Raw genomic sequence first — 26,194 nt, forward strand, 5'->3', positions numbered from 1 at the left:
CTCAGCTTATGCAAAAAGATAAAGTTCTCTGAATAAACGGTACTAAAGTCAAGAATACAAAGACATCCATTTTATAGCTGCGCACATGCTTCCACACAAACAGTAGGTATCCTACGCACATACCTACACACAAACAGTAGGTATCCTACGCACATACATACAAACAGTAGGTATCCTACGCACATACATACACACAAACAGTAGGTATCCTACGCACATACATACACACAAACAGTAGGTATCCTACGCACATACATACACACAAACAGTAGGTGATTATTATCCTTCTCCACAGTTCTCACCACTGTATCACTACCCAGCCGACAGTTCCATTACCCCGAGATTAGGGAAACCTTGAAGTACTCACTGTCCTCTCCCAAGTCTCTGAGGCCTAGCCAGGTCGGTCCAAACACAGATTGAATTGTTCTTTGATATTTTACTAGGCACACACACACACAAGTTCAAATCCTAAACTACGCCTTGCTCAGTCAGTCTGTTTTTCCACTATACAGATATTGTTTAACCTAATTCCGACTAAAACTACACACATCAGATTATGATCAATTTCATACAGTTAAGGTTTCAGAGTGGAATTATTTTATCAGGTTACTTTCCCGTTGAAAGGTGAATTTGTCTCCAGTGTCTGTTGGAAAGCAGACTGAACCAAGTTTTCCTCTGATTTTCCTTCCTATATATTGAAATACTCCCTAGTCCTTGCCGATGACAAATGTTGTGACATCTTTAAAATATGTTGTGTTGGTGATGTGTTGTATTTGCCCCAAACATAACTTTTTATTCAGGACGTAAAGGTTCAGTTCTTTGTGCCATTTCTAGCAGTTTTACTTGCCTTTTTGCAAACAGGATGCATGTTTTGGAATATTTTTTTAGTCTGTACAGGTTTCCTTTTCACTCTGTCATTTAGCTTAATATTGTGGAGTAAGTACTATGTTGTTGATCCATCCTCAGTTTTCTCCTATCACAGCCATTCAGCTCTGTACCTGTTTTAAAGTCACCCTGAGTGTTTCCTTCCTCTCCGGTAACTGAGTTAGCAAGGACACCTGTATCTTTGTAGTGACTGGGTGGATTGACAAATCATCCAAAGGTTAATTAATAACTTCACCATGCTCAAAGGGATATTCAATGTCTGCTTTCTTAATTTTTACCCATCTACCAATAGGTGCGGTTCTTTGCGAGGCATTGGAAAACCTCCCTGGTCTTTGTGGTTGACTCTGTGTTTGAAATTCACTGCTCATCTGAAGGACCTTACAGATAATGAATTTAATGTGTGTGGTACAGAGATGAGGTAGTCATAAAAAAAATAATGTTAAAGACTATTATTGCACTCAGTGAGTCCATGCAACTTCTCAAGCAAATGTTTACTCATGAATACTTATTGACTCAAGACATTTCAGCTTTTCATTTATCAATTAGTAAAAATGTCTAAACATAATTCCACGTTGACATTATGGGGTATTGTGTGTAGGCCAGTGGCAAAACAATTAAATTGAATCCATTTTAATTTCAGGCTGTAACACAACAAAATGTGGAATGTGAATACTTTCTGAAGGCACCATATGTTATACGTCATACAGGTGAGTAAGTCACCTTTGCGGTGCCGTTTGTTGTCTGCCTGTAGCTGTTGGTTCTGAGGACAGACAGACTGCATCCTGTATGGCTGCCAGCCAGCCCTACCTGCAGACTCTCCTCCTCCCGTGCTGCTGGGTCTCCAGGTCCCTCGGCCTACAGGACCTGTCTCTCTACCCAGGACCAGCAGCTCCCTCTGGTGGCCCTCAGCCTGACCACAAGGGGAGAGTTATGGAAGCAGGACATTTGACGGTTTGATTGTCATAAGACGTTGGCAATATCTTCACTAAATCAATCTCTGTGTTTAACTCTTAGCCTAAAATTTCTGCGCCCCGACAATCTAATTGACCTAATAATAAAATGCCCATCAATCTGTCTAAGCTAGAGATACACTACATGACCAAAAGTTGAACATGTCATGAAAGAAGAGGATGTTATGGCAGCCTTTCCACTAGATGTTGGAACATTGCTGCAGGGACTTACTTCCATACAGCCGCAAGAGCATTAGTGAGGTCGGGCACTGACGTTGGGTGATAAGGCCTGGCTCGAAGTCGGTGTTCAAATTAATCCCAAAGGTGTTCGATGGAGTTGAGGTCAGGGCTCTGTGCAGGCCAGTCACTTTCTTCCACACCGATCTCAACAAACCATTTCTCTATGGACCCCGCTTTGTGCACAGGGGCATTGTCATGCTAAAACAAGAAAGGGCCTTCCCTAAACTGTTGCCATAAAGTTGGAAGCACAGATTTTTCTAGAATGTCATTTTATGCTGTAGTGTTAAGATTTCCCTTCACTGGAACTAAGGGGCCTAGCCCGAACCATGAAAAACAACCCCAGACCATTATTCCTCCTCCATCAAACTTTACAGTTGCCACTATGCATTCAGACAGGTAGCATTCTCCTGGCATCGCCAAACCCCGATTCGGCCGTCAGACTGCCGGATGGTGAAGCATTATTCATCACTCCAGAGAACGCATATCCACTGCTCCAGAACCCAATGGCTATGATCCTTACAACATTCCAGCTGATGCTTGGCATTGCGTATGGCGATAGGCTTGTGTGCAGCTGCTTGGCCATGGAAACCCATTTCATGAAGCTCCCGACAAACAGTTCTTGTGCTGACGTTGCTTCCAGAGGAAGTTTGGAACTTGGTAGTGAGTGTTGCAACCGAGGACAGACTATTTTTATGCGCTTCTGCACCCGGCAGTCCCATTCTGTGAGGTTGTGTGGCCTACTACTTAGCAGCTGAGTCGTTGTTGCTCCTAGTCGTTCCCACTTCACAAAACAGCACTTACAGTTGACTGGGGCAGCTCTAGCAGGGCAGAAATTTGATGAACTGACATGTTGGAAAGGTGGCATCCTGTGACTGTTCCACCCTGTGACTGTGCCACGTTGATCTGATCTTCAGTAAGGGCATTCTACTGCCAATGTTAGGCTATGGAGATTGCATGGCTCTGTGCTCAATTGTATACAACTGTCTGCAACAGATGTGGCTGAAATAGCAGAATCCACCAATTTGGATTCTGGACACCAAGGGATGTCCACATACATTTGTATCTAGTGTCCCTTTCTAACTAATAGACTATGTTAAGAGTTTACACTGCATCTTCCAATGAAATGTGGGCAGGTCAAAATAATCTATTCATTTTAAAATGTTGATTACTTCTACATGCCATTGTTATTTACAGTTTTTGTTATTTTGTGGAGGATAGACTCTAAGAGTCTTGAAACAGTGTTCCAGTAGGAAACAACATACTTTATTAATTCTGTCTGGTTCACATCTCTTGGTAGAATCACTTCCCCAGATCCTCATTCATAATAGTAAAAGCATGCATTAAAGAGATGGACAAATAGATGTTAATCTATGTTATATTATATAGACAGTAAGCCTTTCAAACAAAGCCCTATGGCAATCTATGGGGAGAGGCAGATGAAAAAAAATAGGTGGGGCTAGCCCCCATTAGAGGGGTATGTTTGGAGGACCAAGGTAAGGGACTAGGGGTAAATATTGACAGGAGTAGGGTCAGGGTTTGGGGATGGGAAAGTTTGGGTGTTGTGCGCATGGAGTAAAATGTAACATACACTTCATATGTATATCTCTAGCAATGCTTAACATAGCTGAGCTCACAAGATAACATTTGAATAGTTTAAGCCTTATATGCTGTCCAAAGGCAAATCATCCAGAAATCAAAAGAGAACATTGATCGGTTTGCCTTCCAGGTAACTTAGCTATATGATGATAAAGGAAGAGTGAGAGACAGAAGGAAAATGGTGTGTATTTTTTTTTTTTTTGAGGGGAGGGGTGAGATATAGGAGAGGACACTTGGTGAAGAAGGCCATCAGGTGCTGTGGTTGAGCTGTGGTTTACTCATCTGCAAAATATAGAGAAAAGAGTCAACCATATGTGCCAAACTATCATGCAATGCATTCAGATGAACAGTCTAGAGACACAGTAGACAGACATGTGATCCAAAGCATTGTACATCTCTGTCTGTTTGTTATTGAGTTTCTATCTAACACTCACTCTTGTACTCCTTCATCTGCATCATCCTGGGGTAAGATGCCCTCCTCTGATGGGGTACTGTGGGAAACAAACAGTAACATGAGACAACTGTCCCATCACCACCACTATGTACCTACCAGACATAATGTTCTTGAGAAGAGAGGAAAATAAGAGGAGAGAGGGAAAGAAGAGAGGAGAGGGAAAGAAGAGAGAGAAGAGGGAAAGAAGAGGTAAGGAAGAGGGAAAGAAGAGAGAGGAGGGAAAGAAGGGGGAGAGGGAAAGGAGAGAGGAGACGGAAAGAAGAGGAGGGAAAGAGGAGAGAGGAGGGAAATAAGAGAGGCAAGGGAAAGAAGAGAGGAGGGAAAGAAGAGAGGAGAGGGAAAGAAGAGAGAGGGAAAGGAGGGGAGAGGGAAAGAAGAGAGGAGAGGGAAAGAGGAGAGGGAAAGAAGAGAGAGGAGAGGGAAAGAGGAGAGGGAAAGAAGAGAGGAGAGGGAAAGAGGAGAGGGAAAGAAGAGAGGAGAGGGAAAGAGGAGAGGGAAAGAAGAGAGGAGAGGGAAAGAGGAGAGGGAAAGAAGAGAGAGGAGAGGGAAAGAGGAGAGGAGAGGGAAAGAGGAGAGGGAAAGAAGAGAGAGGAGGGAAAGAGGAGAGGGAAAGAAGAGAGAGGAGAGGGAAAGAAGAGAGAGGAGAGGGAAAGAAGAAGAGAGAGGAGAGGGAAAGAAGAGAGAGGAGAGGGAAAGAAGAGAGAGGAGAGGGAAAGAAGAGAGAGGAGAGGGAAAGAAGAGAGAGGAGAGGGAAAGAAGAGGAAGGAAAGAAGAGAGGAGAGGGAAAGAAGAGAGGAAGGAAAGAAGAGAGGAGAGGGAAAGAAGAGAGCAATGGTGAATTTATATTAAATACTTGGTTTAGGGGTGGGGTGGAAGAAATAAGAGAGGGAGAGAAAAGAGACATGAGGTTATGAGGTGGTGGGGGTGAGGAGGAGGTGGTGAGGATGAGGTGGTGAGGAAGTGATAGTGGGGGTGAGGAGGTGGGGGTGGGGGTGAGAATGAGGGGGTGAGGATGAGGTGGTGGGGGTGAGGATGAGGTGGGGGGGTGAGGATGAGGTGGTGGGGGTGAGGTGGTGTGGGGGTTTGGAGGTGTTGATGGGGGGGGATAAGCTCACCTGGCTGAGGTGTGGGGAGAACAGGGGGCTTCTCCTGGGCCATCTGGAAGAGCAGCCAATAACGCGCCCAGGTCTCAAAGCCCTGAGGGACACAGTCAGGGTTCAGGGTAAGATAGGGTTGGGCGATATGGTATTTTACGTTTTGAATAATAAATGTTCTAAATATGCTTAGTGAGTATCTTATGAGCCTAGGGTGGCAACACATACATTGTAAGTGATTTCAATGGGGCTTTCTTCACTTATACTGTTCAATCGAACTCCAAACTAAAATCATTTTCAGCATTTTCAACCATTTCTGGATTTCCTGCACTTTATTTATAATTTCCACACTGTGCCACACAGCATGATATGGGCAAACATTGGTGAACTTTTAGAATCATGGAAATATAACAATTGTTCTGATTCTATAGTTGGAATATAGTGGGCAGAACCTTGAAAACATTGTTGTTTGACAAGACACTGACTGAATAAGCCATTGAGGAATTATAGACAGGGTAGGAACCAAAGTGTTGGTCTGTGTTTCCAAGTGACCCTCATTAGATGTTAAATTACATGTTGTTTTCTTACTTCGTATAGCTAGCTAACCAACATATTCCTGCTTCGGCTTTTTCCTCTCTGATAAGATACCGTTGCACAAAAATGCTAATCTAAGTCTACACCAGCACTGGTACCAGACAGTATTACCTAACGAGCTACGTTCACTCTGACTGTTAGTACATTTAGCCAGCTAACTAGCGATTAGAGGCTAACAGTAATTATTTTTTACAACACCTTGCCAAGAATAGAAACTAGCAGACCGTAGTTTGCAGACAGCAAGATACACACACTAAGTGTAATTATAGAGTGCTAGTGGAAAGCGAATGTTGCATCCATCTGACCATGCGGAGTGAACGGCAAGAACGTGCTCATGACTCAGTGGTCGAGCAACTGCTCTCTCCTTGAGTGACAGGGGCAGGGCTTAGTGTAGTTAGGAGCACGTAGCGGCAGGAGAGAGAGAGAGCGATTACTTAAGTAGCAAACAGAGTAAACTATAAAAACAGACATTATTCGCGCCGGAGTATCTATCACATTTGGTTTAGAAGGTCATTTAAAAACTCAAACCGGTCCTTGCATCATTACCGATATATAGTAAAACACTGGATATTCATACATGTGTCTTAGGGTTTTATCAGGGTCCCTATACAGTGCACTACTTTTGATCACAGCCTTATGACCCTGGTCAAAAGTAGTGTACTAAAGAGGAATAGGGTGCCATTTGGGACGCATCTAAGTCTCACCTCCCACTCAGTCTCCTCCACCTGTTTCTTCAGGCTCTGCAGGTTGGCAAGGAACGTCTCGTTGAACTGGGGCAGCTGGGGGTTCTGAACAATACAATAATCAATCAATGTCTGATATTTAAACTGTTCCTGTCTTTGTAGAGGGGACTTCAATGCAAAGGGTGGATTTATTAATTAATTTACCTGCAGCAGATTCTTCACTTGCTCCTCCAGGCTCACAATTGCAACTGCAGTGGCCTCCAGGTTCTGATGGGAGAGCAGACAGTCAGACAGACAAAAATACACAATACTCATCTTTTTATTTTAATTTCAAAGGAGCAGGAAGAGGGAGCTTAGTCCTAGGGGACACAAGTTGACATTTGCAAGTGAGCTTGTTGCTGCCATCTAGTGGCTGTTTCCCCTCAGTTCATAAAAGCCTTTAAGACAGCCTTTCTTAAAGTATGGGTCACGGACCTATTAATAATGTATCAACAGACTAATTGTCTTTATTTTTTTAAACTCAAAGGCCATGAACTCCTGAACTGTGTGAAGTGGCATGTGTTATGGTTACTATGCCTGGTCTTGTGAGTGTATATTGTTTTAGTGTGTGTATCGGTCTAATGTATTGGTCTAGTAGTGTGCATGCTGTATCTAGAGAAAATGTTATCTTTTTAATGATTGTGTTTACAGATGTTGGTTCATCATTTGATCACCCTGTTGCAGGAAATTAAACACTTGTAGTGTATTTGAGGTTTAAAAAGACTTGTAAAGTTTGTAATTTCCACTTACAAATTTCAGACTTGATTTTCACATGAATAATATATCAACCCCTACAAAAATGTCCATTAATAGTGGGTCGCGAAAGTGTAGTTATTTCATTCATTACTAGAATTGATTTGGCCATGTGCAACTGCTCTCTCTGTAAGTGCGCTCCATGCTTATCAGTGGTGTCTCTGCTCAGTTTGGCAGCTGCACGAGCGGGAGGGAGACGCCTGTGTGCTTTGCGGTTTACATCATTTTTTTCTCTGCAGTTTTATTGAAGATCCCTCCGCGACCCACACGCTGCAGCGCTGTCGTTCAGCAGCAAAATGATGCCCTCTCAGCCATTGACTTATCATTCCCACTTGCCATCACTCACAGCTGTCATCAAATGGACTCAAGCTAGCCACATGTTCTGACTGAACTCAATCGTCAAGAAACCCAAACACAGCAATGAGTTTCGCTCTTTTTTTCCATACAACCTTTGAGAAATAACGAGGAGCGCGTAGATGTTCTGATCCAGTTTGGCACCACATACCTGTGCGAGTCAAGGTTCTCAACTCTGGCATACTTAAAAAACAAGTACAGAAACAGACTCCATGCTGAGCATGACCTCAGGGTTGCACTGCCAAAAACTGAGCCGAGAATAGACAAGGCTGTTCAAAACTTCAACCAACCACACACCTCTCATTAGGACTGTGTTTGTGTTCTGTTATACATCTGTGTGATGTGATCAATCAGTTTATTCCAGTTCAGAATGAAAATGATTTCTTGTATTTTAACAGCAACAGTTCCAACCTAGACAGATATGCAAGTGTTTTTAAATGGGGAAAAATACATATGAATTGCTATTTATATGGATATTTCATTTAATTTAATTGTTATTTGTTTTTGTCTATATTGCATTTGTTTTATGCATAAGTGCAATGAAATGTACCGATACGTACAATATAGTTGCATGTTTTCATAAGCTTGGATCCCAGGAAAACACAGAATATATCATTTGGGTCCCAGGCTGAAAAAGTTAAACAACACCTGCTCTAAGAAGGGAAAGAGGAGTCATACCGTCATGGGAGTCTTGACGTCCTCATCGGTGAAGTCGATCAGCCGGGCCATGTTGAGCATGGGTGTCTGCATCTTGACAGGGGCCACAGCTGGAGCAAGGAGGGGAAGACGACGACAGGTCAGTGTGAATAAGATAAAACCCTTCCAATTGGGATTGAAGGTGGCCCCTCCCAAATTTCTACATTAAACATGGTTGGGGAGTAATGACAAAAAAAATTGTAATCGTTACATTACCAGCTAAACTATTGTAATGAGATCGCAGAAACTTGTGAAAAACTAGATGCTAACTTTTATCATGACTTTTAAATTCCGAAAGGATGTTTGCGGAAAATTATTTTACACCTTTCTGTTTTCTCAATGACATTCAAATCAGCGTTGAAAAAAGGTTTGTTTCGCCTGAGCGAGTCTAACCACAAATCAGACCACTATGATGACACACCAAATGCTTGATGGGTCGCGGGAAAAGAGCAGGAATAGGCTTTTGTAGGCTACAGTCCAAGCTATGTCTTCCAATGGTGCGACTGCTGTCGGCACCCAAAGATTATCCAACTTGAATACACGCTTGGTGGTAAGGATGATAGCAGTGGTGTAGTCTACAGGCGATACTGATATCACTTATTATTGATATCTACACTATATAGCGCATTGATGAGAATCACAATGCTGCTCTCCCATTTATTTGCGCCTTACGGATTGTGGTTGTTGTGGTTGGCTGTTCACTAATGTACTGTATATTTTGTTTAAGCTGCCTATCAAATCATTGTTTTTGCGTCCAGGGGTGTATTCATTACGGAAACCGTTTAAGAACCAAACGGGAGCAAACGAGAGTCTGTATTGGACAAATTCAGGTAGGTCCCTCCACGTTTCACTTGCTTCTGTTTAAGAAACATTTTGCAACAGAGCCAGAGTCATGAACACCCCCCCCCCCAGTGGGCAGCCAGTGAAAAATGTGCTCTTAACAACAGATGCATAGTGCTGATCTCAGCCTATGGAATAAAAGTTTGAGTTCCTGCCTTCTAAACTCCCCTGTGGTATTGTGCTCCATACTGTCAACAAGCTTTTATTTTCTTAATGGAAAACTACCATCTAGTTTTTCACATGCAAATAGCACTTTCCTGTAGTGCTCAAAGCATGCCATTTCTGAGAGCAGCATTTATTTTTCAACTCGAAGCAATGAGCCCAATCAGTCCTCCATGACAACACAAAAAGAAAAGATTAGGCTAAATAGTCATTTGTTTTTTGGAGTCATGCTCATGTAAAACAAGTTATCTAGATTTCCAAGTCCTATTCTTGAGGATCAAGGGGTATTAAATCATTGGAACGACTAGAAATCTGACACTTTGGTTAAAGATATAATCTAATCGTATTATTATCTGTAGTAGAAAGCAATGGGTTAGAAGAAGCCTACATAACCAACCCATAAAGGAAAATGTAACATCCATTGATGGCCAGCTATGTGAACTCTAACATTGATTTATCCTGCAATAGATGTTCAATTGGTAACATACATTTTTGACTTCTTCTAATGCCTATTAAGCAGGTTGACATTTATTGGGACGAGTCGTCCTTAAGGTAGAATGGGCCAGCTTCAAAGTCAAAATTGGCTATATTGTAAATATATATAAACCAAAAAATTGCTTTTTGGTCTTTATTTAAAGTTATGGTTAGGCATTAGGGTTAGCAGTGTCGTTAAGGTTAGATTTCAAATTTCCAATTTTAATTCCAATTCCAATTTTAAGACGGTCTCTGCCAGCTACTAACCTGTGCCTCTTAGGGAAAGTCATCTAAAAGTAACAAAGTAATCGGATTACATTACTGAGTATGGGTAATCCGAAAGTGACGTTACAGATTACAATAAATGTAATTTACCCAACTCTTACAATAATAATATATGCCTTTTAGCAGACACCTTATCCAAAGCAACTTACATAAAAAATATGGACTCATGACTGTATGGGTGGTCCCTTCTGTGGAATAAAACCCCTACCCATTCCATTCCTCTTTTCTATCCAGTCCCCCCAGTCTCTCTTTCCACATAAGTAGATCTCACTTCCCTCTCCTTTGGCCACCAACTCTACACATCAACACCCCTCCTTCCCTCTCCTCCAATCCCCTACCCGGTGGTCTGTTTCTCAGCTGCTTGCGCATGTTGTCGTTGCTCTTCTGCATGCCATGGATCTGGTCCCTCTGGTTGAAGACCAGGTAGGCTGTGAGGGCCTGGCCGGCTAGGAGAAGACACGCCAGCACTGTGAGCCCTGCTACCTTAAAAGCATGGCTGTTAGAGGCCCTACAGGAGGGAATGAGAGCAAGATCGGTAGATAAAGGGGGTGATAGATTAGACGAGATGGAAAGTAAAAAGAGAGGGAGTAATATAAGGAGAGAAACAAATTGAAATTATTCCTTGATTTATGGAGACCAAACATTATTTACTTTTTTTAAAAGATTATGGGAATCAGAATTGCATTTCTGACATGTATGGGGTTGTCCTTGTGACATCCCTGCACCTCCAAAAACGAATCAGAGACCCGGTGCAGAGACAAAAGCTGATCCTAAACCAGTAAGAATGAAAATGTTCAACACTGTTTTCTGTTCCTCATTCCTGAGCCCATGATAAATACAGGTTTGGGAGACATCAGTAGTTACTAGGCAGAGGCTTCATCTGAGTGTAAAGGAACGATTGAAAGCATAGGGAATGTAGTCAGCATCAGCAGACAACTCAAACCAATGATAATACTCCCAATATCATTTATGCATACTTTCAATAATGACGTGAATTCACAATAGCATACACGTTGTAAATAAGTTATATAAAATATTGCACTTGTTGATGGATTTTCTTTGTGTTTTACATAATATTTTGAGTTTACACATACTTGAACCTTACTTTGGGGAATGAAGAAACATACTATAGACAATACGCAGATGCATGTAACGAAGTAACTGCAACATCTATAAAATGTGTTTCGTAAATTACTGCTAGAAATGTCACCTTGTGTTGTTGGTTGTTATTGGGAGGATAACGTCCTGGCTCCCTGCGCGCTCCAGGAGCGCATCATCGTGTCTCTGCTGCTGTTGCTCCTCCATTCTCTTCAAATCTATGTTCTCTCAAATTCTGCAATCAGTAAAAAGGGAAGAGATCTATTCGGAGAAAGCGTCTGTCTGAAATGACAGGCAGTCGAGCCAGGATTGGAAAGCCCCGAGTCTATAAAGTGATGGGCAGGTTCAACTAGACTGTAGAGTTTGAACTAAGCTGTCATTGGTCAACCTGCACTGCATCACTTGTTGATAGAGGCAGACAAATCTGAAGCGATGAAAAGAAAGTAGTTAAACTTCTCACGAATGAAAAATAGTAGATAGAAAGTAAATAGAAAATCCCTCAGATTTTACATTTGAAAATCGACATCCCATTTGATTGTTTTTAAGGAAATGCATTCATTCTTAAGATCTTAATTCATTCAAAAATGGAGTCCTAAGGTTAAACAACAATCCAGCTATTATCTAGCACTATACCTATGCTGGGCCAGTAACCATAATATGCATTCATTTTTTATCAAATAATAGACAGAATACTTATGGACAGAGGTTTGCACCAGTGCAATATTTAGCTTTTCTTGTTTTCAAGCAGTAATAAAAATACATACAAAAGAAAATCAAGATGATGTTTTTTGTCCTTTATTCTATATTGAAATAGTGTGAATAGGATAGAAATACTTTTGAAGCTACAGTATGGTAATAAGAAAAGTTAGTGGACATTTATGATCTTACAGTTGATAATGATGCAAGATGTTGGAAACCTTTCTCCCTAGAGACAACACTGCCAAAGCTCTATACTCATTGGATGCCTTGAAGGCTTTCATTTAAGTCTGTAAACCAAATCAGTCATTCCATAGAAGTGTGGATCAGAATTCCACTTATTCTATCTACAGTGAATGTTGGGGATTTTCCATTGTGGTAGCGGTGATGAGAAAAGTGCAGAAAGATAAAATCCACAGAAGATGCAATTAAAAGGAATCAGATCATGCCGTAACGTCAGAAAGTAATCAACATAGTACTCATTTACTCTCAAAGACCGTTTGAACCCAGTTTGGACTCTTATGGACAGTTTGAACCCTGGAGGTTGATGTTCGTACTAGAGGTCTTCACGGGTCCAAAAAGTTGGGGGACCCAGACCTGAACGGACCAGAGAACAATCAGACCCGAACCCAAATGGGCTAGACTCTAGGCCAGACCCGATTGGACCAGAGAACAATTAGACCCGAACCCAAATGGGCTAGACTCTAGGCCAGACACAATTGGACCAGAGAACAATCAGACCCGAACCCAAATGGGCTAGACTCTAGGCCAGACCCGATTCGACCAGAGAACAATCAGACCTGAACCCAAATGGGCTAGACTCTAGGCCAGACCCAATTGGACCAGAGAACAATTAGACCTGAACCCAAATGGGCTAGACTCTAGGCCAGACCCAATTGGACCAGAGAACAATCAGACCCGAACCCAAATGGGCTACTCTAGGCCAGACCCGATTCTGGTGAACGGAAAGGCTCTGGAGCAACGAACCGCCCTTGCTGTCACTGCCTGGCCGGTTCCCCTCTTTCCACTGGGATTCTCTGCCTCTAACCCTATTACAGGGGCTGGGTCACTGGCTTACTGGGGCTCTCTCATGCCGTCCCTGGAGGGGGTGCGTCACCTGAGTGGGTTGATTCACTGTTGTGGTCATCCTGTCTGGGTTGGCGCCCCCCCCTTGTGTTGTGCCGTGGCGGAGATCTTTGTGGGCTATACTCAGCCTTGTCTCAGGATGGTAAGTTGGTGGTTGAAGATATCCCTCTAGTGGTGTGGGGGCTGTGCTTTGGCAAAGTGGGTGGGGTTATATCCTTCCTGTTTGGCCCTGTCCGGGGTGACCTCGGATGGGGCCACAGTGTCTCCTGACCCCTCCTGTCTCAGCCTCCAGTATTTATGCTGCAGTAGTTTATGTGTCGGGGGCTGGGGTCAGTTTGTTATATCTGGAGTACTTCTCCTGTCCTATTCGGTGTCCTATGTGAATCTAAGTGTGCGTTCTCTAATTCTCTCCTTCTCTCTTTCTTTCTCTCTCTCGGAGGACCTGAGCCCTAGGACCTGAGCTCCAGGACTACCTGACATGATGACTCCTTGCTGTCCCCAGTCCACCTGGCCATGCTGCTGCTCCAGTTTCAACTTCCACCTGACTGTGCTGCTGCTCCAGTTTCAACTGTTCTGCCTTATTATTATTAGACCATGCTGGTCATTTATGAACATTTGAACATCTTGGCCATGTTCTGTGATAATCTCCACCCGGCACAGCTAGAAGAGGACTGGCCACCCCACATAGCCTGGTTCCTCTCTAGGTTTCTTCCTAGGTTTTGGCCTTTCTAGGGAGTTTTTCCTAGCCACCGTGCTTCTACACCTGCATTGCTTGCTGTTTGGGGTTTTAGGCTGGGTTTCTGTACAGCACTGAGATATCAGCTGATGTACGAAGGGCTATATAAATAAATTTGATTTGATTTGATTCGACCAGAGAACAATCAGACCTGAAACCAAATGGGCTAGACTCTAGGCCAGACCCAATTGGACCAGAGAACAATTAGACCTGAACCCAAATGGGCTAGACTCTAGGCCAGACCCGATTGGACCAGAGAACAATTAGACCTGAACCCAAATGGGCTAGACTCTAGGTCAGACCCAATTGGACCAGAGAACAATCAGACCTGAACCCAAATGGGCTAGACTCTAGGCCAGACCCAATTGGACCAGAGAACAATTAGACCTGAACCCAAATGGGCTAGACTCTAGACCAGACCCGATTGGACCAGAGAACAATCAGACCCAAAACCAAATGGGCTAGACTCTAGGCCAGACCCAATTGGATCAGAGAACAATCAGACCTGAACCCAAATGGGCTAGACTCTAGACCAGACCCGATTGGACCAGAGAACAATCAGACCCAAAACCAAATGGGCTAGACTCTAGGCCAGACCCAATTGGACCAGAGAACAATCAGACCTGAACCCAAATGGGCTAGACTCTAGGCCAGACCCAATTGGACCAGAGAACAATCAGACCTGAACCCAAATGGGCTAGACTCTAGGCCAGACCCGATTGGACCAGAGAACAATCAGACCCAAAACCAAATGGGCTAGACTCTAGACCAGACCCGATTGGACCAGAGAACAATCAGACCCAAAACCAAATGGGCTAGACTCTAGACCAGACCCGATTGGACCAGAGAACAATCAGACCCAAAACCAAATGGGCTAGACTCTAGACCAGACCCGATTGGACCAGAGAACAATCAGACCCAAAACCAAATGGGCTAGACTCTAGACCAGACCCGATTGGACCAGAGAACAATCAGACCCAAAACCAAATGGGCTAGACTCTAGACCAGACCCGATTGGACCAGAGAACAATCAGACCCAAAACCAAATGGGCTAGACTCTAGACCAGACCCGATTGGACCAAAGTGATAAAATATTGATGTTTATCAGCAAAGTTGCTCTTCTTGTTAATGAATATCTCTTTATATGTTGGCTAAGCCTTCTATAAGTCATACATTCACCTTATTAGCGTAAAATCTATATGCTATCGGCTATGCAGAGCCGTGGTCGGGTCCATTTGGGCCTATCAGCTGTAGTTACATAGAACTGAGACCAGATGACAAACAGGATCTGACTCGGACCCGAGGGGAAATAGTATAGTCTGTACTGATATATAGTCTGTACTGATCTGATCTCATACCTAGCTTCAAACTGAAAACATAATACCGGTACTATTCAACTGAAACCATTATACCCCTGTAAAAATATAGTAAAACCTCTCCGTCCCGAGTGAGACATTCTCTCATGCCCCCATGAGAGACTGTGATCTTCATCTCAGGTTTGAGGTGTAATCTGCTTCTCCTTGCCAAATGATATCGTACTTCTCTGAAAACACTTGTGTATCAAACATTCAGAAACACACACAGGGGTCTCAGTGGGGAAAGACAAGAACATTTCTGAAAAATATAAAAAATCAAGTGGTTTTATTTGCTAATTAAAAAGCACTGACAATATTAGTTACACTGTAAAAATGATTGACAACAATTACAAGTCTTTATCGTACAGTCCGGGGAGATTAGTACCATCATTGCTGTTATTGTGTTATTATCATGTCAATAATACTTTAAATAAAGAAATCAAGGAGCTCTGTACAACAATTGGCAGTGTGGGGGTAGTTGAGGGGAGGAACATTCGTATGAACAGAGGATGAAAGAAATCTGTCGGGACTTCAGCAGATGGCACTATATTAAGATCCATAGCAGTGACAATTCAATACTACCTGGATGATTCTGTCCCACTGAATACCTCTTTCGTTGCATTATGAGAGGGGGCTGAAAGAGTTTCACCTCAATCGCATTCAATAATTGATGTCTACAACATTAGATTACAGAGTCAGGAAAGAAAGAAACAAACAGCATGTGCGTTGTTATTAAGTCTGAACAACGTTGTACAAAAGTATTGCGGTAAGAGCAGCTTTTTGTTATGTATGCTTGCAGTGGTAGTACCATGTGACTAATGTCTGAGTTACAACTACTACTATAACTTGGGCCATACTGACTATGTCAGATGTTCATGATTTAGATTCTCCCTGATGCAACTCAGAAATACTATGAACAACTGCTAAAACAAATGAAATGGAACATTCAAAATAAGAATTTGTAAAAAATAATCCTCACACTGCAGATGACTGATGGACTTGAGTGCATTTAAACTTAGCTTATGTCAGACTTCACGTTACCACTGTAAACAAAGTACAACTTATAAACGCTTGAAAGAGCATACATTAAGGCTTTATAAGCACTACATAAACGCTTCACAATTAGCGTATGACACTATGAATGGTGTATAAGCATACAGTGTGTTTGTCACATTTGGCAATTCATCCTACAGTGGGAAGTGTAGTCACCTTTTATACACCATTTAGAGTATGAAATATGATTATAGATGATTTGTGAAGCATTTTTGTAGTGCCTATGAAGCCTTTATGTATACTATATGAAGCCTTCATAAGTTGTACTTTGTTTAACTTGGGACCGACTTCACATACTGTAATATCTGTGTTATGACTGAGCTTTCAGACAAGCTGTTAAACTAGAATGACTGTGCTTTCAGACAACCTATTAAACTAGAATGACTGTGCTTTCAGACAAGCTGTTAATTAGAATGACTGTGCTTTCAGACAACCTATTAAACTAGAATGACTGTGCTTTCAGACAACCTATTAAACTAGAATGACTGTGCTTTCAGACAAGCTGTTAATTAGAATGACGGTGCTTTTAGACAAGCTGTTAATTAGAATGACTGTGCTTTCAGACAAGCTGTTAATTAGAATGACTGTGCTTTCAGACAACCTGATAAATTAGAATATGTGTGTATCTGTAAAGTCTATTTATGAGATGTACCAATACTTTGCATATTGTGCTTTCAATGTGTGCAGCCTGGCTGTCTGCCTGACACTTCCTGTGCTGTGTATGCAAACCCATCTGAAACAGAAACGAAGCAAAATGTGTTTCTGGTCACCTTTTACAATAACATGTCTCCAAATCCCAATCTTAAAAAATAAGAACTGTCAATAGGCCAGGTAATGTAGTGGTGAAGACTCTGTCAGGGCACTGGTAAATGTGTTCATGTCTAGTGTCTAAAGGCCTAGTGAATAAGACCACATCACACCTGTAGCCTGAGTCAATATACATAATACCACCCCCCTATGGTTTTTAGATAGAAACCACAGGCATTTTCAACTAATGTCATTCGTTCTTTAATTGATTCAAGTACTAAATGATCTCTGCTCTAGTGTAATATCTGCCCTTATTTCACCTCACCCAGGCTTAAATGACTGGTACTGTGCAGGCTAGGCAAGTCTCACTCTTCCTCTTCATCCTCCAGTTCCTCTCAAGAGTAAGGTCCAAGTCCATGTGAGGAACGCAAGGGATAGTCAAAGAAAGAGGGGATGAGGGTTGACCACACCCTCCTCTCCATCCCATCCTATCTGTACCGGTACCTTCACACCCCTCCACCTCTGTAAGAGGTGGCACAGTCTTGTGGGTAGTCTCTTCATAGAATGTACCAAGTAAGGGTGGTGGTATTTCATGGGGAGGTACAATTTAGGGAGAGAGAGGAGTGCACTTAGGGCCTAGGTTATGAGACATTGTAGACTCATCGACCACAGGTCACCATCCCTGCTCTCCCTTCCTCCCTGTTCTTCCCTCTTATGAAGAGCACATACAGAAGGAGAGGCCTTCATCAGAACACACCCCTTTCTTACCCTCCTATGGATCCTCCAGGGGATTCATATCATACTCCTCCATATGGGGGGTGGTTAAGCTGTGGTACAGTCCGCTGAGCTGTCCCCCTCCCCCTGCTACCTGGTATGGACCAGTTCCTCTCGGAGCCAGCTGGGCAGGGGCTGGCCCATCCTGTACAGCAGCTTAGATAATGCTATGTTTTGATCCCTGTAGTGCTCCCTGAGGAACAACTGGGACTGGAGGATGGAGAGAGAGAGAGGGAAAAACATGGATTGGAGTGAGGTAGGGAGAGAGAGAGGGATGGAGAGAGAGAGAGATAGATGAGGGATAGAGAGAGAAAAAAGGATAGGAGTGTGGTAGGGAGAGAGAGAGAGATAGAATTATCATTACAGACACAGCCAGGATTCAATCAACGTTATCTGGCGCTCACACACATAAAACCCCCCCTTACCAGTTACAAACAAAATAATCCTAGAGGTAATTAACAAACATGAATCTTAATGAACAAATATCAGTGAACAACTTGCATTGGCAAAGGACAACTCTTACCTCTGGGTCCATGTCAGGGTACCTCCGCCCCTTGCTCTTCCCCAGACACTTGGTCTTCCCTCCCTCCAGCAGCTGACACCAGAAGCCTTTGTTGGGGTCAAACCTGGAGAAAACACATTACATCTTAATCTGGGAGCCTCAGTTTTAAATGCACAGGACAATTAGCATTTTTAAATGCTTGTGGTTACAATACATCTAAGCCCGTATTGCCATATGGAGGTAAGTGGCTAGGGAAGTTATCTGCTCTGTTTGTGAAGTGACTCACGCTAGGATCCTGTGGTAGTTGACCGTGTTGACCAGGCCTAAAAACCTCTGGATCCTGTCCATGACTGAGGCCGGCTCAGTCTTCAGCTGCTGCCCATCCAGAACCAGGACCTGACTGGAGTGGTAGTGGTTGAGCCATCTCTCCAGGTGGATGGCGTACCAGCCCGGAACCAAGCAACGGTTCTGGAGCACACGCAATCTCACCGGGGCATCATGGGTAGCCACGATAACATCATGGAAGGAGTATTTCAGAGCCACTGGGTCGTCATGAGCGCGCTGGTGCTGTAGGATTAGAACATGACGTAGGATTAGATCATGACGTAGGATTAGATCATGACGTAGGATTAGATCATGACGTAGGATTAGAACCTGACGTAGGATTAGAACCTGACGTAGGATTAGAACCTGACGTAGGATTAGATCATGACGTAGGATTAGAACCTGACGTAGGATTAGAACCTGACGTAGGATTAGAACCTGACGTAGGATTAGAACCTGACGTAGGATTAGAACATGACAGTCATACTGAGGAATAGTTATGTATCGTACAGACCTGGTACCATGAGTAGTAATATACAACAGTATTATATACAACAGTTATAAGGAGTTATAAACCAACCTGGTACCAGGAGTAGTAATTATGTATTATATACAACAGTTATAAGGAGTTATAAACCTACCTGGTACCAGGAGTAGTAATTATGTATTATATACAACAGTTATAAGGAGTTATAAACCAACCTGGTACCAGGAGTAGTAATTATGTATTATATGCAACAGTTATAAGGAGTTATAAACCAACCTGGTACCAGGAGTAAGCGCGGTCAGCTGGGTTGATGAGGATGGTGATGATCTTGGATTTAGGCAAGAGGGCACCCGCCCGCTCCGCTGCCACTTCAGAGTCAAAATAGTTGGCACTTTTCTCAAAGTAGTAGTCTGAGCTGGTGTTGGAGGGCAGGGGGAAGTACTCCATGTACCTGTGTGTTCACCAAAAGACAAAACAGATACACTAACTAAACTATACACTAACAGAAAACTGACAGAAGCCAACCCCTGGACTAGAAAACCTGTTTAATGGAAAGTCCCTAGACCAAGGGTGTCAAACTAATTTGGCCCTGGGGGCCACATGCGGTCTTCAACAAGGTCCAGAATGTAGGTCCGTTATAATGTCTAAACAGTTTCGATTTGATTTTAGTGTTTTACATTTGAGTAATTTAGCAGACTCTCATTTAAAGTAGTACTGAATACTGAGTTAGTTCCCCCCACAAAAAAACAAGGTTATAAGGGTACACTTTAGTATTTTTAGATCATAAGGAATAAGATTAGATGGATGGGGGGGGCTGATCCTAGATCAACACTCCTACTCTGAGACCCTTTAAGAATACGTCCCAGAGCTCTTTCTCTGTGGTAGTCGTACCAGTCGATGCCTCTGTGGTAGTTGTGTCCGTTGAAGAACTGGATCTCCTCAAAGGTCTCCTTGTTGGGGTAGTTACTGGTCAGGTCAGGGTGCATGCCCAGGAACAGATAGAGGGCTGTAGAACCTGGGATGGAGAGGGAGACAGAGAGAGGGAGGGAAGGGGGATGAAGCGGGGAGAGAGAGACAGTGAAGAGAGAGTGTATATTTTGAAGCATTAAAACATTGACTTTGCAGCAGCCATGACAATGAATGATCAAATAAATCGTCTCGTGAGTGTCCTGTTCCCATTAGTGTTGGTGAGTGTTTCTCATAAACCGCCTTCTGCTTTCTCTGCGGAGAAGATAGTGTCAGTCGGTCATGTGTGACAGGCCAGTTCCCGTAATTTTGTTCTGTACTGAGAATGTGTAACTCCGAGAGAACAACACCTCCTCTGCAGACCAAAGTCTCAGAAACCTCCCACAGGCCAGAGCAAATACCTGTCAGCTCGAACTACTCATCACTGCGATAATTACATATGAGGAAGGGAAGTGAATCACAAGTGAGGTGAAATCAAGGCTCCGTCCCAAATGGTACCCTATTCCCTATATAATGCACTACTTTGACCAGGGTATGGCTCTGGTCAAGAGTAGTGCATTATACAGGGAATAGGGTGCCATTTGGGATGGGGAGCGAGCAGAAGTGAGATTGTGGACAGAGTCATGGCTAGTGATGTCCACTAGGTGGTTCTGGTGTTCCATCTCTCACCTGTCTTCTGAGGCCCAATGACAAGCAGCTTGGGGAAACGGTCGCATGTCTTCTCCTTTGACCAGATGTCCTTGTGCCTTTTGTCCTCGCAGGGATCCTGTAGGACCAGGGTTTATGAGTCCTTAGTCATTCTTACATGTATCCAGTTGTTTAACCTCTAAAAGTCTATGCTGTTGGGGGGGCTTGGGTACTAAGCTAACATATGAAATTGTTTTAAGATGGTCATACCATGGATAATTTAGCTATCTGATTTAGAATTTTAGGACCCCTTTAGGTATAACATTTTTCTATTAATGTTTTTATTTACTACTGCCAATAGAAACGCATTGAATAACACATTCATAAATGGCAAAACAGACAGTCAAAAAATAAATCATAAGGATTAAGGTTTTGAAGAGATAGAAGAAAGCTCAGGAAATATTTTTGTTTTTTGAAAACATATTTAACCCCTTATTTTTTGGGACACAAAACTACATCCATTCTTCCATTCGTTTGTATGGGTTACCTTCAAATTAGTCCCCTGACACTTGTGGGGGTTGTAGAGCAAAACGGAGAACACCATCGTGTTCGGGAGTCTCCCCTTTCCATAGAGGGGTCATATTAGTTTGTCCAACTGGACGCTTTCATGAGAAGACAGATTATCGGGATGTCTCTTGATCTGACAAACCGCTGTAGCTCGGCCCCCTTCCCCCACAGATGCAGAAGGCCAACATTGGCAAATGCTGTGAAAATAACTGATATCTCTAGCTTAAACTGACGGATGTTGAAGGGGCTTTTTAAAATGATGTTAGATTGACGCATGGGTGCGTCAATAGACTCTTAAGGATTAATGAACCCTGAACAAATACATACAACATCCTGAGGACGTGCGGCTACATTGGAACTGTCAATGGAGATGCCCTTTGAACACAAATACAATACTTGGCAGCAGTTTGTGGTCTACAGGACAAGGATACACCCAGGAGTCATGTTAAAGGCCTATCTAAATGAGACTAAGCTGTGTAGTCAGGTTAAAAGGATGTTCTGCTCAAAATACAACCTAACATGATTTTTCCACTTGTAGTCGATTTCCCAAGATGTTTATCACATCCCAGTATTCGTCAATGCACACATCCAGTTCCAGCCAGTCTCTCTCTGTCCCACAGACTGACCTGCCAGAGTGGGTCTCTCTCGTTAGGGAAGAGGCTGAAGTATCTCTGGGCCAGCTGGATGGGAGGCAGGGTCTGCAGCCGCAGGTTGGTCCAGGTTTGCAGGAAGGCCACCAGGCTCTTAAAGGTGTACAGGCCCAGCCGGTCGTTACCGTAGTTAGACAGGTGGGTCATGAAGATACTGATCTGGAGGAGGAGGAGGAGGAGGAGAGAGAGAGAGGGAAAGACAAAGGTTAACTTAAATTCACTCTGATAGTGGGAGTGGCCAGCAGTGATTGGATGTATAGTGTGTGCGTGTGTGTGTGTTAACTCACAGGGTTGAGTAGAACAGTGAGGAACAGCTCTCCTCCGTTAATGAGTTTGTCCAGTTCGTTGGGACTGCCTGGGTACTCCTTATAGAAGATGGTGTGCGTGAACAGGCCACATGTCTGCCTGGGCAAGACCTGCAAACAAACAAACAAACACTTATAAGTCAATGACACACACAAGCATGCACGCGCACACACCAGCGCCACTGGTCTATTCAATGCAAAACATTCCAAACCCCAGGCAATATCAACACTTTTGCTTTCAATAATCTTCATATTATTATTATCATTTGGAAAGGCCTATATGGAATTCATTAAAAATACACACGCAACTAGAGAGAGTCTGGGGATCTGAATATCAATCGTCTACAGGAAGAGAGAGATGCCGACAGACAGCACGAGAGGAAAACCTACTGGCAGCACAACATAGTGTACTACTGGGGTTTCAGATAGTGTTTTTAAGAAGATTAACTTGTGTATTGGTGGTGTGCCGTCAGGGTTTATGTTGTGGAGGGAAAAGGCTCTCTGTTGTTGATGTTGTTGTTGCATTGTTAAAGGCGTATCCAAGAGGTAGTGTTTGGGGGCCAGTCAGAGCGGTTGGTAGTGTCTGGGGGTCAGGCGGAGATAGGTGGGGTAATAGAGTTATGAAGGTGGTGAGATAGGTGGGGTAATAGAGTTATGAAGGTGGTGAGATAGGTGGGGTAATAGAGTTATGAAGGTGGTGAGATAGGTGGGGTAATAGAGTTATGAAGGTGGTGAGATAGGTGGGGTAATAGAGTTATGAAGGTGGTGAGATAGGTGGGGTAATAGAGTTATGAAGGTGGTGAGATAGGTGGGGTAATAGAGTTATGAAGGTGGTGAGATAGGTGGGGTAATAGAGTTATGAAGGTGGTGAGATAGGTGGGGTAATAGAGTTATGAAGGTGGTGAGATAGGTGGGGTAATAGAGTTATGAAGGTGGTGAGATAGGTGGGGTAATAGAGTTATGAAGGTGGTGAGATAGGTGGGGTAATAGAGTTATGAAGGTGGTGAGATAGGTGGGGTAATAGAGTTATGAAGGTGGTGAGATAGGTGGGGTAATAGAGTTATGAAGGTGGTGAAGAGAGTGGAAAAGAGAAGGCAGCACCATCTTGTTTACACCTATTCTGTAACTTCAGATCTGCAAAGGAAGACAGAACAAACCCAGAGACGGAGAGAGTGGAACCTCTGTGCGTGTAATTTTTACTGTAAATTTGTATTGTTTTTTTCACTTTTGTTTATTATTTACTTCACTTGATTTGGCAATGTTAACATATGTTTCCCATGTCAATAAAGCACTTAAATTGAATAGAGTAACCGTCAGTAGGGTCCCTGTGACTCACGCTGATACCACTGTGTATGAATCCCCGTCTGAAGCGGGCAGGTTTGAGGTGGGGGTACTCCTCCGTGCTGGTCACCCTGATGCCCCACACCTTCTTCCAGGCATCGTACAGCTGCAGGTGGACCGGGTACACCCCAGAGTGGTGGGGTGCCACCGCATAGCCCATGTTAGTGGGGATACCGTGCTCCTGGAAAGAGAGGGGGGGAGGCAGAAGAGGGGTAGATTGGGGGAGGAGAGAGACAGATAGAAGATAGGGAGGAAGAAGGAATCATCATTAAAATCACAGCCAGGAGTCAGACTGATATGACCTGACACACATAACTCATGTCCAAGTGATTTCTCTCATTCAGCACAAGCCCTCACAGTATTGCTCCTCATTAGCAATGATAAGGCTAGCCCAACACAGCACATAAATGGAACCGTAGATCTGTCATGATACAACAGGATGTGTGAGATAAAGAGCAGCATTAGTTCTGGTGTTTTGGACAAGTCATCATTTCAGAGGTGTTAGCATCGTTAGAATTTCAGAAGGGGAGGGGACATTCAGCCCGTAACATACAAAGAGAGAGGGTGGAGCTCTACACTCCAGTTCCGATCCACGTTCTAGCTCTTCTCTTAACAAGTATGGACCCAGAACTTAATTGAACATCTGACCAATTATGCAAGACTTTAGTTCTGGATTAACCGAGATTAGGCTAACGTCAGCATTTCTAATGATGAACAACACAGTGATGTGGGCTAACTGTTAGCATCCCACTGCTAGCCCCCAGACCGACAGAGACTCACCATAGCGAACCTCTTGTTGAGCAGCATCTGTTCAGCTAGCACTGACTGGTTGTGGAAGAGGTGGGGCTGCATGTGGCTCCACATGTGGGGGAACCACCAGAACTCCTTGACGTAGGAGAGGAGCAGGTCATCCCCCAGGTCCTCCTCATCTGACCCTGGACATGAAGGGAGATGGATGGGAGCAGAAAAGGTAAGAGGATGGGAGGTGTGCAGAGGGAGGACAGGGACGGAGCAGGAGAGTAGCAGCGAAAGAATGAAGAGACGGAAAGGGGAGAAAAACATTTGTTTGATGAACAGTGTGGTGTATGTCCTCAAGTTATAAAAGCAATATGTATACTGCTTGGATTTGTTAATGCAATCCCATAATAACCTGTGAAGTGTGTACATTAATGCTGGTGTGAGTTTCATACCGCAGGCTCCCGTCTGTCTTACCTGCATGGAAGAACTTCCCTGAATAGCCCAGGTTGAAGGTGAAGTTGGGTACATGGTTACGCAGCTCTTGCTGGGTCTCCAACAGGGCCTGACACAGGGAGAAGGGGTGGGGGGGTGAGCAAGGCAACACACATACACACACACACCTCATCTTGTTGTTCTGTAACTCTCCCCGTTCACATCCTCATCAACCCCTGGTGGCCTCTATTCTCTCCTCCATTCCACTTGAGATCTCTCTCCTCTGATTTGAGTTTGTTTAATTTATTCTCTGTATATGAATCCACGCTTCATCTCTCTCTCTTTCTCCCAGTATCCCTCTCCTGCCGTGTCAGGTTCCTTCCATAACCTCACTGTTCAGATGCCAAGAGATGAAGGAAGCCTTGATATAGTCCTGGTATTCTAATGTTCTACCCCAGCACATGAGAGGAGGTACAACTCTGATGAGGGATGCAGAACAACACAGACAACCAAAAAAAGTCATATTCTGTGTTGAAATATGAATGAATATGGTTCTTGAGAGAGTGTGTCGCCCTATCAGAACACCTGTCAACTCTGAGGAGCCTACTGAGATGAATACAGAGATAGATGGGGTGGAGGGAGAGAATAGGTTTAATATAATACTAGGAGCGGCAAGATGCCTGTCATGTGCTGTACCAACCCACTTACGGTGTCTTCGGAAAGTGTTCAGACCCCTTCCCCTTTTTCCACATTGTGACTTTACAGCCTTGTTCTAAAAATAAATAAAAATATATAAACAATCCATCAATCTACACACAATACCCCATAACAGCAAAGAGAAAACAGGTTTTTAGCCAATTTTGCAAAAAAATATATTAAAAAAAATACCTGTAATAAATTAAATTGATTGGACATGATTTGGAAAGGCACACACCTGTCTATATAAGGTACCACAGTTGACAGTGAAGGTCACAGCTAAAACCAAGCCATGATGTAGAAGGAATTGTCTGTAGAGCTCCGAAACAGGATTGTCTCGAGGCACAGATCTGGAGAAGGGCACCAAAACATTTCTGCAGCATTGAATGTCCCCAAGAACATAGTGGCCCCCATCGTTCTTAAATTATAGAAGTTTGGAACCACCAAGACTCTTCCTAGAGCTGGCCGCCCGGCCAAACTGAGCAATCGGAGGAGAAGGACCTGGTCAGGGAGGTGCCCAAGAACCCAATAGTAATAACTCTGACAGAGCTCCAGAGTTCTTCTGTGGAAATAAAATAACCTTCCAGAAGGACAATCATCTGCAGCACTCCACCAATCAGGCCTTTATGGTAGAGTGGCCAGACAGAAGCCACTTCTCAGTAAAAGGCACATGACAGCCCGCTTGGAGTTTGCCAAAGGGCACCTAAAGGACTCTCAGACCAGGAGAAACAAGATTCTCTGGTCTGATGAAACCAAGATTGAACTCTTTGGTCTGAATGCCAAGCATCACGTCTGGAGGAAACCTGGCACCATCCCTACGGTGAAGCATGGTGGTAACAGCATCATGCTGTGGAGATGTTTTTCAGCGACAGGGACTGGAAAACTAGTCAGGATTGAAAGATTAACTGAGATCCA

The 26,194-nt window shown here is 43.5% G+C and overlaps 2 protein-coding genes across 4 annotated transcripts in view; both read right to left on the bottom strand.

Moving 5' to 3' along the window:
- Positions 1 to 3,316: 3,316 nt before the first annotated feature.
- Positions 3,317 to 11,508, bottom strand: LOC112256094 (HLA class II histocompatibility antigen gamma chain). The gene is made up of 8 exons (XM_024429079.2): positions 11,310 to 11,508; positions 10,438 to 10,607; positions 8,321 to 8,409; positions 6,701 to 6,763; positions 6,518 to 6,601; positions 5,241 to 5,322; positions 4,106 to 4,162; positions 3,317 to 3,953 (listed from the first exon to the last, which is right to left on the bottom strand). Exons 1-8 carry the CDS (start codon positions 11,402 to 11,404, stop codon positions 3,946 to 3,948), a joined length of 648 nt encoding a protein of 215 aa, XP_024284847.1. The 5' UTR covers positions 11,405 to 11,508; the 3' UTR covers positions 3,317 to 3,945.
- A 3,829-nt stretch (positions 11,509 to 15,337) lies between these two features.
- The window catches only part of LOC112256093 (bifunctional heparan sulfate N-deacetylase/N-sulfotransferase 1), a 91,136-nt gene continuing 80,279 nt past the window's right edge, over positions 15,338 to 26,194 (bottom strand). For all 3 annotated transcript variants that reach the window (XM_042325838.1, XM_024429077.2, XM_042325837.1), the window contains 11 exons: positions 24,626 to 24,713; positions 24,194 to 24,348; positions 23,409 to 23,594; positions 22,055 to 22,183; positions 21,744 to 21,926; positions 20,593 to 20,689; positions 19,849 to 19,972; positions 19,234 to 19,408; positions 18,433 to 18,713; positions 18,168 to 18,270; positions 15,338 to 17,854 (listed from right to left, as the gene is read on the bottom strand). In XM_042325838.1, coding sequence (XP_042181772.1) covers positions 17,735 to 17,854; positions 18,168 to 18,270; positions 18,433 to 18,713; positions 19,234 to 19,408; positions 19,849 to 19,972; positions 20,593 to 20,689; positions 21,744 to 21,926; positions 22,055 to 22,183; positions 23,409 to 23,594; positions 24,194 to 24,348; positions 24,626 to 24,713 — 1,641 coding nt within the window. In that variant the 3' untranslated portion in view covers positions 15,338 to 17,734. The remainder of the gene's footprint in view (positions 17,855 to 18,167; positions 18,271 to 18,432; positions 18,714 to 19,233; positions 19,409 to 19,848; positions 19,973 to 20,592; positions 20,690 to 21,743; positions 21,927 to 22,054; positions 22,184 to 23,408; positions 23,595 to 24,193; positions 24,349 to 24,625; positions 24,714 to 26,194) is intronic.

This window comes from Oncorhynchus tshawytscha, linkage group LG08 (assembly GCF_018296145.1).
Source record: "Oncorhynchus tshawytscha isolate Ot180627B linkage group LG08, Otsh_v2.0, whole genome shotgun sequence".
Classification (NCBI taxonomy): domain Eukaryota; kingdom Metazoa; phylum Chordata; class Actinopteri; order Salmoniformes; family Salmonidae; genus Oncorhynchus; species Oncorhynchus tshawytscha.